The following is a 13305-nucleotide window of genomic DNA, read 5'->3' as shown; positions in this document are numbered from 1 at the left end:
TTTGGTGTGGAATTATATCCAATTTGGCTTTAGGACAATTCTTTTTGTAATTTTTCATTTAATACAAATTAAGTGAAGATAATAATACCAAGAAATTTGTGTTTGCAATCATTTTCAGGAAGAAACTGAGTATTATCTGACAGAATTGCAGGGGTGTGAATACTTTTGGCCATGACTGTAATTATCAACGCCGCAGTCGCTACAACGACACCCAAAGGCCCGCACACGGTATGCTGCCACCAGATTCGATTAAACGGGTCTAAAGCTAACCCAAAACAGTACCGTAATTCCCTTCAGAAGACTTAGGGAACGTTTTAGGGCAGAAGAACAAATCTTGTATATTAAATATTATACTCCGTAAAAGATTTAAGGCAGTGTTTATAAAAAGTCATATAAAGATGTTACAATATGAGACAATTGAAAATATGTACAAGGTAATTATAAAAATAACAGGGGTTAAATGTGAAATAACACTTACATGTGTTCAGATCATTTGGGGCAACCAGGCTAGTGGAGTTTCTATCTGTCCCAGTGCATTAGGACTGTGGTTAGGAACAGCTCTTCAAGTCAGACTCACATAGGCTCCAGCAGACAGACTAACTGCTGGGGTCTGGCATAACACTTATAGCTCAGCCTGGTGACATCACTAAAAGGGGTTGGTTTACCCAGTCCGTCCTACCTCTTCAGTATTACTGGATTTAACACAAGTTTATCTAATGCCTGTATCTCCGCTACAGAACATGTCATAGTCATAACAAACCCAGCATTCATCTCGTTTTAACATTGGCATTCTAATGAGATCAAATATGTCCTATTTGTGATGCATAATTACAGAGAAATCCCTACTTTTTTACCTGATGGAGTTAGAAGCTCATGTTTAGTGTGACTGACAGAACGGCCGACGAACGTTAACCATATGTATTTTCCTTTTTCTAGCCTACATCATTGGCCCAATATCTTACAATAATGGAACAAAGGACTTCCATGGATTTTGGAGCCATTTATACCAGTTTCAGCTAGTGCAGTTGGGAGGGGGGCGAGAAACTTTCTTTGAGCCTGGAATTTATGGCCCGGGCAATAAAACCCCCTTCTACCATACATTCCGAAGCACACAGAGAAGCAAAGAGAGCCAGTGAGAGAAGGGGGGTTTTAGGCCCCAGCATGGGCGGAAGGACAAAGCTACAACATCATATTATATTTCATACAATATCGTGACAAGTATATTATATAGCTATAGATATAGAGTGTATTATACCATATAACTCTATACTGTGTATATATCTACAGCGCTGTATGTAATGTCAGTATATTACATAGCTATAGATATGGTGTGTATTATACCATGTAACACTATACTGTGTATATATGTACAGTGCTGTATGTAATGTCATTATATTATATAGCTATAGATATGGTGTGTACTATACCATGTAACTATATACTGTGTATATATGTACAGCGCTGTGTGTAATGTCAATATATTACATAGCTATAGATATGGTGTGTACTATACCATGCAACGCTATACTGTGTATATATGTACAGCGCTGTGTGTAATGTCAGTATATTATATAGCTATAGATATGGTGTGTATTATACCATGTAACTCTATACTGTGTATATATGTACAGCACTGTGTGTAATGTCAGTATATTATATAGCAATAGATACGGTGTGTATTATACCATGTAACTCTATACTGTGTATATATGTACAGCGCTGTATGTAATGTCAGTATATTGCATAGCTATAGATATGGTGTGTATTATACTATGCAACGCTATACTGTGTATATATGTACAGCGCTGTGTGTAATGTCAGTATATTATATAGCTATACATATGGTGTGTATTATACCATGTAACTCTATACTGAGTATATACAGTAGGGCAAAAAAGTATTTAGTCAGTCAGCAATAGTGCAAGTTCCACCACTTAAAAAGATGAGAGGCGTCTGTAATTTACATCATAGGTAGACCTCAACTATGGGAGACAAACTGAGAAAAAAAAATCCAGAAAATCACATTGTCTGTTTTTTTAACATTTTATTTGCATATTATGATGGAAAATAAGTATTTGGTCAGAAACAAAATATCATCTCAATACTTTGTAATATATCCTTTATTGGTAATGACAGAGGTCAAACGTTTTCTGTAAGTCTTCACAAGGTTGCCACACACTGTTGTTGGTATGTTGGCCCATTCCTCCATGCAGATCTCCTCTAGAGCAGTGATATTTTTGGCTTTTCACTTGGCAACACGGACTTTCAACTCCCTCCAAAGGTTTTCTATAGGGTTGAGATCTGGAGACTGGCTAGGCCACTCCAGGACTTTGAAATGCTTCTTACGAAGCCACTTCTTCGTTGCCCTGGCGGTGTGCTTTGGATCATTGTCATGTTGAAAGACCCAGCCACGTTTCATCTTCAATGCCCTTGCTGATGGAAGGAGGTTTGCACTCAAAATCTCACGATACATGGCCCCATTCATTCTTTCATGTACCCGGATTAGTCGTCCTGGCCCCTTTGCAGAGAAACAGCCCCAAAGCATGATGTTTCCACCACCATGCTTTACAGTAGGTATGGTGTTTGATGGATGCAACTCAGTATTCTTTTTCCTCCAAACACGACAAGTTGTGTTTCTACCAAACAGTTCCAGTTTGGTTTCATCAGACCATAGGACATTCTCCCAAAACTCCTCTGGATCATCCAAATGCTCTCTAGCAAACTTCAGACGGGCCCAGACATGTACTGGCTTAAGCAGTGGGACACTTCTGGCACTGCAGGATCTGAGTCCATGGTGGCGTAGTGTGTTACTTATGGTAGGCCTTGTTACATTGGTCCCAGCTCTCTGCAGTTCATTCACTAAGTCCCCCCGCGTGGTTCTGGGATTTTTGCTCACCGTTCTTGTGATCATTCTGACCCCACGGGGTGGGATTTTGCGTGGAGCCCCAGATCGAGGGAGATTATCAGTGGTCTTGTATGTCTTCCATTTTCTAATTATTGCTCCCACTGTTGATTTCTTCACTCCAAGCTGGTTGGCTATTGCAGATTTAGTCTTCCCAGCCTGGTGCAGGGCTACAATTTTGTTTCTGGTGTCCTTTGACAGCTCTTTGGTCTTCACCATAGTGGAGTTTGGAGTCAGACTGTTTGAGGGTGTGCTCAGGTGTCTTTTTATACTGATAACAAGTTTAAACAGGTGCCATTACTACAGGTAATGAGTAGAGGAAAGAGGAGACTCTTAAAGAAGAAGTTACAGGTCTGTGAGAGCCAGAAATCTTGATTGTTTGTTTCTGACCAAATACTTATTTTCCACCATAATATGCAAATAAAATGTTACGAAAACAGACAATGTGATTTTCTGGATTTTTTTTTTCTCAGTTTGTCTCCCATAGTTGAGGTCTACCTATGATGTAAATTACAGACGCCTCTCATCTTTTTAAGTGGTGGAACTTGCACTATTCCTGACTGACTAAATACTTTTTTGCCCCACTGTATGTTCAGTGCTGTGTGTAATGTCAGTATACTATATAGCTATAGTTATGTTGTGTATTATACCACGTAACTTTACTATGTGTACAGGTGTTTATCACAAAATTAGAATATCATCTAAAAGTTAATTCATTTAAGTTCTTCAATACAAAAAGTGAAGCTCATATATTATATAGTCATTACTAACAGAGTGATCTATTTTAAGTGTTTATTTCTGTTAATGTTGATGATTATGGCTTACAGCCAATGAAAACCCTAAAGTCATTATCTCAGTAAATTAGAATAACTAACGAAAAACACCTTGAAAGGCTTCCTAAACGTTTAAAAAGGTCCCTTAGTCTGTTTCAGTAGGCCCCACAATCATGGGGAAGACTGACTGCTTGACAGATGTCCAGAAGGCAGTCATTGACACAATCCACAAGGAAGGTAAATTTTGCATTTCACTTGGAAATCAAGGTTCCAGAGTCTGGAGGAAGAGTGGAGAGGCACACAATCCAAGCTGCTTGAGGTCTAGTGTGAAGTTTCCACAATCAGTGATGGTTTGGGGAGCCATGTCATCTGCTGATGTAGGTCCACTGTGTTTTATCAAGACCAAAGTCAGCACAGCCGTCTGCCAGGATATTTTAGAGCACTTCATGCTTCCCTCTGCAAGCTTTTTGGAGATGGATATTTCATTCTCCAGCAGGACTTGACACCTGTCCACACTGCCAAAAGTACCAATACCTGGTTTATAAATAACAGTAACACTGTTCTTGATTGGCCAGCAAACTCACTTAACCTTAAAGTGAACCTGTCACTAGGTTTGGCCAATAAGAGATATGGCCACCACTGTTCAGGCCTGATATACATAATTCTATAGTGCTGTAAATAAGCCCTCGGATCTGACCTGTAAGAGAAGAAGAATAACTTTTATTATACTCACCTGCGGGGCGGTCCGGTGCAATGGGCTCTGTTGGTATTGGTCCAGCACTTGCCACCTTCTTACGATCCCCATCCTCCTGCTTGCTTCATGTGGATGACACGTCCCTTCGTCATACACACAGTCTCCCCGGCATCGCACTCCTGCACAGGTGTACTTCTCTGCCCTGTTGAGGGCAGAGCAAAGTACTGCAGTGTGCTTACGCCGGGGCTCTTTGACCTTTCTCGGCACCTGAGCACTCCTGTACTATGCTCTGCCCTCAACAGGGCAGAGAAGTATGCCTGCGCAGGAGCGCTTTCCTTAGGAGACGCATCATGCACACGATGTAAGCAGAAGGGCGGCATTGCAAGAAGAAGGGAAGCGCCGGACCAAGAAGAGTGACAGCTATCGGACTGGACCGCCCCGCAGGTGAGTATAATAAAAGTTATTTTTCTACTCTTGCAGGTTGGGTTGGGGGCAGATATACAGCATTATAGAATGCTGTATATCAGCCCAGAAAGGTGATGGCAGTATCTTTTATCAGGCAAACCTGGTGATAGGTTCCCTTTTGTCAAGAGGAAGATGTGAGACACCAGACCCAACAATGCAGATGAGCTGAAGGCTGCTATCAAAGCAACCTGGGCTTCTATAACACCTCAGCAGTGCCACAGGCTGATTGCCTCCATGCCACGCAGTATTGATGCAGTAACTAATGCAAAAGGAGCCCCGACCAAGTATTGAGTGCATTTACTGAACTTACATTTCAGCAGGCCAACATAACAGATTTTAAAATCATTTTTCAAGCTGGTGTTATAAAGTATTCTAATTTACTGAGATAATGACTTTTGGGTTTTCATTCGCTGTAAGCCATAATCATATACTGTATATGATATACTAGATGGTGGCCCGATTCTAACGCATCGGGTATTCTAGAATATGTATGTAGTTTACAGCCACATAGTATATTGCCCAGCCACGTAGTATATTGCCCAGCCACGAAGTATATTGCACAGCCACGTATATAGCACAGCCACGTAGTATATAGCACAGAGACATAGTATATAACACAGCCCATGCAGTATATAACCCAGGCTGTTATGGACCTGGTGGTTAGGAGCACCTGGAGCGACCTGATGGTTAAACTCACACAGGACAAGCTCTGGGAAGTGGGAGCTCTGCTGACCGCAACCCCTAATCCTATCACACAACTAGAAATAGCCGTGGAGCGTACCTAACACGACCTAGATGCCTCTTCACAGCCTAAGAGCTAACTAGCCCTAAAGATAGAAAATAAAGCCTACCTTGCCTCAGAGAAATTCCCCAAAGGAAAAGGCAGCCCCCCACATATATTGACTGTGAGTTAAGATGAAAGTCACAAACACAGAAATGAAACAGGTTTCAGCAAAGGGAGGCCAGACTTACTAAACAGACTGAGGATAGAAAAGGTATCTTTGCGGTCAGCACAAAAAACTACAAAAGACGACACAGAGTGTGCAAAAAGACCTCCGCACCGACTCACGTTGCGGAGGTGCCACTCTGCATCCCAGAGCTTCCAGCTAGCAAGACAAAATCATGATAGCCAACTGGACAAGGAAACAATGAACAAATAATAACCAGCAGGGACTTAGCTTCTGCTGGAGTAGACAGGTCACCAGAAAGATCCAAGAGCGAACTGAACCAGTACAAGAACATTGACAGCTGGCATGGAGTAACGATCTGAGTGGAGTTACATAGAACAGCCAGCCAAAGAATAAACTACGTCACCTGTGGAAGGAACCTCAGAAGCAGCAGCTCCACTCACAGCCACCAGAGGGAGTCCATGGACAGAACTCGCCGAAGTACCATTCATGACCACAGGAGGGAGTTCGAAAACAGAATTCACAACAGTACCCCCCCTTGAGGAGGGGTCACCGAACCCTCACCAGAGCCCCCAGGCCGATCAGGACGAGCCAAATGAAAGGCACGAACTAGATCGGCAGCATGAACATCAGAGGCAAAAACCCAGGAATTATCTTCCTGACCATAACCCTTCCACTTGACCAGGTACTGGAGTTTCCGTCTCGAAATACGAGAATCCAAAATCTTCTCCACCACATACTCCAACTCCCCCTCGACCAACACCGGGTCAGGAGGATCAACGGAGGGAACCATAGGCGCCACGTATCTCCGCAACAACGACCTATGGAACACATTATGGATGGCAAAAGAAGCTGGAAGGTCCAAACGAAATGACACAGGATTAAGAACTTCAGAAATCTTATACGGACCAATGAAACGAGGCTGAAACTTAGGAGAGGAAACCTTCATAGGAACATGACGAGATGACAACCAAACCAAATCCCGAACACGAAGTCGGGGACCAACACAGCGCCGGCGGTTAGCGAAACGTTGAGCCTTCTCCTGGGACAATGTCAAATTGTCCACCACATGAGTCCAAATCTGCTGCAACCTGTCCACCACCGTATCCACACCAGGACAGTCCGAAGGCTCAACCTGCCCTGAAGAGAAACGAGGATGGAAACCAGAATTACAGAAAAAAGGCGAAACCAAAGTAGCCGAGCTGGCCCGATTATTAAGGGCGAACTCAGCCAAAGGCAAGAAGGACACCCAATCATCCTGATCAGCAGAAACAAAGCATCTCAGATATGTCTCCAAAGTCTGATTAGTTCGTTCGGTTTGGCCCATCTTAGCACAAAAGGACCTCCAAAACCTCGAAACAAACTGAGAACCTCTGTCCGAGACGATGTTCTCCGGAATGCCATGCAAACGAACCACATGCTGGAAAAACAATGGCACCAAATCAGAGGAGGAAGGCAATTTAGACAAGGGTACCAAATGGACCATCTTAGAGAAGCGATCACAAACCACCCAAATGACCGACATCCTTTGAGAGACAGGGAGATCTGAAATAAAATCCATGGAAATATGCATCCAGGGCCTCTTCGGGACCGGCAAGGGCAAAAGCAACCCACTGGCACGAGAACAGAAGGGCTTAGCCTGAACACAAGTCCCACAGGACTGCACAAAAGAACGCACATCCCGTGACAAAGAAGGCCACCAAAAGGATCTAGCCACAAAATCTCTGGTACCAACGATTCCAGGATGACCCGCCAACACCGAACAATGAACCTCAGAGATAACTCTACTAGTCCATCTATCAGGGACAAACAGTTTCTCCGCTGGACAACGGTCAGTTCTATCAGCCTGAAACTTCTGCAGCACGCGCCGCAAATCAGGGGAGATGGCAGACAAAATTACCCCCTCTTTGAGAATACCCGCCGGCTCAGGAACACCCGGAGAGTCAGGCACAAAACTCCTTGACAGGGCATCAGCCTTCACATTCTTAGAGCCCGGAAGGTACGAAACCACAAAATCAAAACGGGAGAAAAACAGCGACCATCGAGCCTGTCTAGGATTCAACCGTTTGGCAGACTCGAGAAAGTCAAATTCTTGTGATCCGTCAAGACCACCACGCGATGCTTGGCTCCTTCAAGCCAATGTCACCACTCCTCGAATGCCCACTTCATGGCCAACAACTCTCGATTGCCAACATCATAATTGCGCTCAGCAGGCGAGAATTAGTAAACCAAAAAGAAAAAGTATTACTGCACAAAAGCTGCACACCATCAAATAAGTAGATAACAAAAGATAAACATAGACTGATTTTATTCACGGATCAGAACATACAACATAAATAATAAAAACATAATTAAAAACATGAAAACAACATCATGAACACACAGGGAAATGCATATAATGACTCAGTATAATGAGCTAACCCAACAAAGACCGTTGGCTCATGGGGTGTTGCGCAAAAATTTATAATGTCAAAAGGACAGTGCTGAAATTTAGCTCGTATGGCCGCTACCACAGACCAAAAGCGAGCAAAAATAAATAAACGCACAACAACGTCCAAAGCAAAGAGCAGCAACTAGCCAAAAAGGACATATACAGGGCAGCCTATACAAAATGATACCACTGAGACACAGCATATAAACAGGAGAAACCTCCCAAATGTATACCACCTGGTGACGTGATGCCCCACGCGTATCGCCCGGCGAACCGGGCTTCGTCAGGGGATGCATGTTAGCCCGTGCACCAGCCTTAAATAGTGTCTGCTAGATAGCAGATAAGGTTCCGGTGTGTACCGGCCGGCACCGCGAAACCGGAAGTGAGCGCTAACCATAATGAGTGTTGACACCTGAGAGCCCAGCGCAACCATGCGCAGAAGACTCGGGGGGGGGGGGGGGGGGGGCGGGAGAAACCAGCGAGCACAAACCAAGGTGGGAGGTCCGTGAAATCCTGACAATACCGCACGATCATGCCGAGGACCCAGCGCTGACATGCGCAGAAGGACCAGGGGGAGGAGGAGGTGTCAGTAAGCACGAACCAATGTAGGAGATCCATAAAGTCCCGACAATGCAGCGCGATCATGCGCAGAGGGGAAGAGCAGAAACAGACACAGCGCAAGCGCCAGTGAAAGCCAATGAAGAGAATGCAGACATGCGCAAATGAAGGGGCAGAAGACATAGACAGCCCCAACACTAGAAATAGGAAGCCTGAAGTATTCTAATGGAGCCACATGTACGTGCGCAAAGAGGGGCAGAAATAGCTAATATATATACTGCATAGGCGCCCGCAGGGGCCACCAGTATCAGGGCCAGGAAACATGCGCCGATAACAGGAACAACTACCCCTAAATGCAATGAAGTTAGAAATAAAGCGCAGCAAATAGGAAACGGCGTAAATACCTAAAAGAAAAGATACACCTGTAGGAGAACAAGGATCACTGATACACATAACCCAGTAACAACGGACCAAGCATCCCCCGGGGGCAATCGAACATGCACACAAACCTACAACCTCACAAATCAAAATAAGATGGAAATATTGAGGCGGTCCCCATAGTGCCCAAACGAAACTTTATTGAACAAGAGTAACAGTGTAATAACATAACACATACAGAGTTCCATAAAATATAATGATACCAACACAGCAATATGCATAATATATCCAACATGTTACACATCTATTGTTAGAGAGGACATATAATAGGGCAAAATGGGACCAATAAGGTCAAGTGTGCGCAGTGCTGAGAAACAGCACCCCCCCATGAGCCAAAAAATGCATAAAGATGTAAATAAAACTTGGCATCTGACACACAAAATTATGGAAAAGGAGGCCCATTTGGGCTCATACGCAAAATGCCATATAATAGCACCCCCATGAGTCAAGGTCCAAACGAGATCTAATTCCGACCCATATGGAAAAGAATGCGCAGTGCTGAAAAAACGGCATCCCCCATGAGCCCAAAAATACATAAACATGTGATAAACTTGACATCTGAACCACAACATGTAGGAGGGGGTCCATTATGGCCTCATATGCGCAGTGCTAGATAGTAGCACCCCCATGAATCAAGATCCAAACAAAATCTAATAAGACTTGGCAATGGTATCCCATAAAACAATGTAGCCTAGATGTACAGCAGCATGTTTTATGATAAAGGATAAATATATAATAGTCGGGACCCAAAATGAGCCCAGGTAATCATAATGGATAGTGTCCATAAACCCAATTGGGCATGTGACACAGAACCCGCTGAGGAACACACACTAAAATCTGCAGAGTCCATAGTCCACGTAGGGAAGCGAAGGTGAGTATACCTCATTTATAATATGAGATAGACGGAGGCAGTTTCCAAAATGGGCAAGAACCTCAAAACCCAGGCTCATCCATAGTAGACCAACACATAAGGGAACGTTCATCCGAGGAATCCAGTAAATAGCAGCTCTTCGTTAAGACCTACGGGAGTAATGGAACCAAGATTAAAAATCCACCTCGACTCCATGCGCAGAAGTAATTGTCCATATGCACCGCCCCTATTGGTTGTACGCACTCTGTCCAGTCCAATAATTTTAGTGCCCAGAGTCCGGCCATCATGATGTACCAAAAAATGGGATGCTACCGGAGTGAGTACTTTGCCTTTCAAGGAGTCACTACGTGCCAAATTAATGGTGGAGAAGTGTTTTTGCACTCTACGTCGTAACTCCTGAGAGGTCTGGCCAACATAAACCTTACGACAAGGGCAGATAAGAGCGTAGATGACAAAAGTCGTCTTACAGTTAATATAGGTGCACAACCTATGTCTGCTCTGATTGATAGGGTTCACAAAAAAACTTCTAGTGGGGCACATATATGGACAAATATTACAATTGCCACATGCAAATGACCCACGAAGATCAATGCCTCGATTAAGCCTAATGGTTTGCCTTTGATAGTGACTATTTGTCAAGAGATCCCTAAAGTTAGGGGCTCTTCTGGCTGCAAGTTGTGGTCGGTCCCCCACCACTCTTGATGTGGACAAGTCAGTGGTAAGAATATCCCAGTGCCTCTGCAGAATAGTTCTGATCTGTGACCAATTATTATTATAACTGGTAACAAATCTGGGCCTACTGTCCCGTACCTTGTTCTGAGGCACCAACAGCGACTCTTGAGTATGCCCATTAGCCCGCTGAAAGGCTGCAGAGATACTTCTCCGTGGATAATGTCTTTGACGGAACCGATTAGTCAGGTTGAGAGCTTCTTGGTGGAAGTCCTCATCCGAGGTACAATTTCTCCGTGTTCTCAGGAACTGCCCAACGGGAACACCATTCCGGGTATGTACAGGATGGAAACTCCTAAAGTCAAGAAGACTATTGGTAGCAGTCGGTTTCCGGAATAGTTTGGTGAAAAGAGAGCCATCCCTGGCCATCACTTGTAGGTCCAAAAAAGTCACTGTGGTAGAGGAGAAGGAATACGTAAGCACAATATTATGAGGATTCCTATTGAGAAGAGTGACGAAATTGTGACACTCATCAATACTGCCCGTCCAAATGAAAAAAATATCGTCGATATATCGACTCCAATGGCAGACATGCCGCTTAAACTCCTCTAGGGGGTACACCATGGTGGCCTCCCACCAACCCAAAAAGAGATTGGCGATGGCCGGGGCACAGCGCGCCCCCATGGCCACTCCAGAGATTTGTAGATAGTAGGACCTATCAAACAGGAAGAAATTGTGCCCCATAATAAATTCAAGCAGATCAACTATTAGAGAATCATGCATTCGATCCGAATGCCCCAACTGGTCCAAGAAATACAAAGTGGCAGTGATTCCGTCCTCATGGCTGATATTGGAATAGAGCGACTCAACGTCGCAAGTGACCAATAGAAAGTTTGAAGGTAAAGACACTTCACGACAAATACGAATAAAATGTGATGTGTCCAAAACAAAAGATGGTAGATTTCTAGTTAGGGGCTGCAAAAAATGGTCCACATACATGCAAGCTTTTTCACAGAGACTCCCTATCCCAGCTACGATAGGGCGGCCCGGAGGTCTCTGTGAATCTTTGTGGACCTTAGGTAACATGTAAAATGTAGCTGTAATAGGGACCTCTACCCACATAAATTCAAACTCGTGATGACTAATGATGCCAAGATCCCTTGCCTTCTCCAAGAGCTGTCTAAATTTCCCTGCAAATACAGCCGTAGGGTCCGATGGCAACTTCCTATAAAATCGACTGTTGCCAAGTTGTCGGTGGGCCTCTTCTAGGTAGAGGGAATGTGGCCACAAGACCACATTACCCCCCTTATCAGCTTCTTTGATAAGGAAGTTAGTATTAGACCTAAGATCTCTAAGGGCCCGCCTCTCGTCACTACTAAGATTACCCGGCACAAATCTGCTGGGTCGTAGGGCTGCAATGTCCCGTTTGGCAAGCTCAAAAAACACTCGAATGGCAGGGACTAAAGAAAAAGGTGGAGCTACTTTGGATTTGTTTTTAAAAAGGCGAGAATCCTTACCATCATCAAGGCTATTTTCTTGCAGGAGTAGTAGAAGGTCACGAAAAACCTGTTGGTCAGTCTGATCCAATCCCTCTGTCATGTGTGGTCTACTGTGTAACACCTGTAAAAGAAGACGTCTGCAGAATAAATACAAATCCTTTACCACTGTAAATTTATCCAATTCATGGACCGGGGAAAAGGTTAGACCCCGTTGCAGCACAGAAAGTTCACTCGGAGACAAGATATGGTCTGATAGATTAACTACCTGTAGTATATCACAAGGTACCTGGGCGGAAGCAGCAGAAGGGATTAGGGGTCCTGGAGTCATTACTTGCGTTGAGCCTTGTAAGGCCTCTTGAACGTGGGCTGACGCCCCCCGTACCTCGTAATCCGTGAAGGTAGAAATGTGGCGCCTCCGCCCCCTTCGAGTCCGATGTCTGGATCGCTTTCTGCTGAAGATAAAAAATCACTCTCCGACGTACCAGTTGTCATAGTAGTGTGTTTGGACTCATTACTTTTTTGAGGTTGGAAACCTTGCCTCCTGTTTCCCTGATGTTTCCATTTAAAGGCTTTTTTGGAGTCAAAATCATTGCGGTCCCTAAAGAATTTAGATTTCTTCTTGGCCATCACCTCACGGTCATATTTGTCTAGGCCCTCTTTAAGTTTGACCTTGAAGGGCTGCACTTGTTTGACATCATCAAAATTCGCCATCTTAGCTTCTAAGTCTTTGATGTGGCTTTTGGTTTGAACTAAAAGTTCACGATCATGTTCCAAAAGCATATTCATAATGATGCTGGAGCACTTCAAAAGACCTTGTTCCCATATGTCACGAAATCCCAGGGAGGGCTCCCACGCCGGAAAAATAGACACTCTAAGACCACGAGGGGCAATCCCCAACTTAACATATTCCTCAAGACTACGTATATTCCACCAGAGTCTGATCCCAGCCCGGTGTGCCCCCAATAGCTCCGAGGCAAGTTTATTGAAATCTGAATCAGGTGAGCTCTGTTCCTCAGATGAAAAAACATTCATGGATTGAGCCCGCCATGCGGCTTCTCGAGCCTCCCAATCCATAGCTCACAGCACTGACTAGCACA

At 44.2% G+C, this 13305-nt stretch overlaps 1 protein-coding gene across 2 annotated transcripts in view; it reads left to right on the top strand.

The window, feature by feature from the left end:
• LOC138667074 (zinc finger protein ZFP2-like) overlaps nucleotides 1–13305 on the top strand; it is a 163267-nt gene that overhangs the window by 19875 nt on the left and 130087 nt on the right. The window contains exon 2 of one of the 2 annotated variants that reach the window (XM_069755344.1): nucleotides 119–228. The exons of the other annotated variant lie outside the window; for it this stretch is intronic. Coding sequence (XP_069611445.1) covers nucleotides 172–228 — 57 coding nt within the window. The 5' untranslated portion in view covers nucleotides 119–171. The remainder of the gene's footprint in view (nucleotides 1–118; nucleotides 229–13305) is intronic. 2 annotated transcript variants of the gene reach the window in all.

Source organism: Ranitomeya imitator, chromosome 2 (genome assembly GCF_032444005.1).
Source record: "Ranitomeya imitator isolate aRanImi1 chromosome 2, aRanImi1.pri, whole genome shotgun sequence".
Lineage (NCBI taxonomy): Eukaryota > Metazoa > Chordata > Amphibia > Anura > Dendrobatidae > Ranitomeya > Ranitomeya imitator.
Note: the sequence above shows the minus strand (reverse complement) of the source record. Positions and strands in the feature narration are given on the sequence as shown.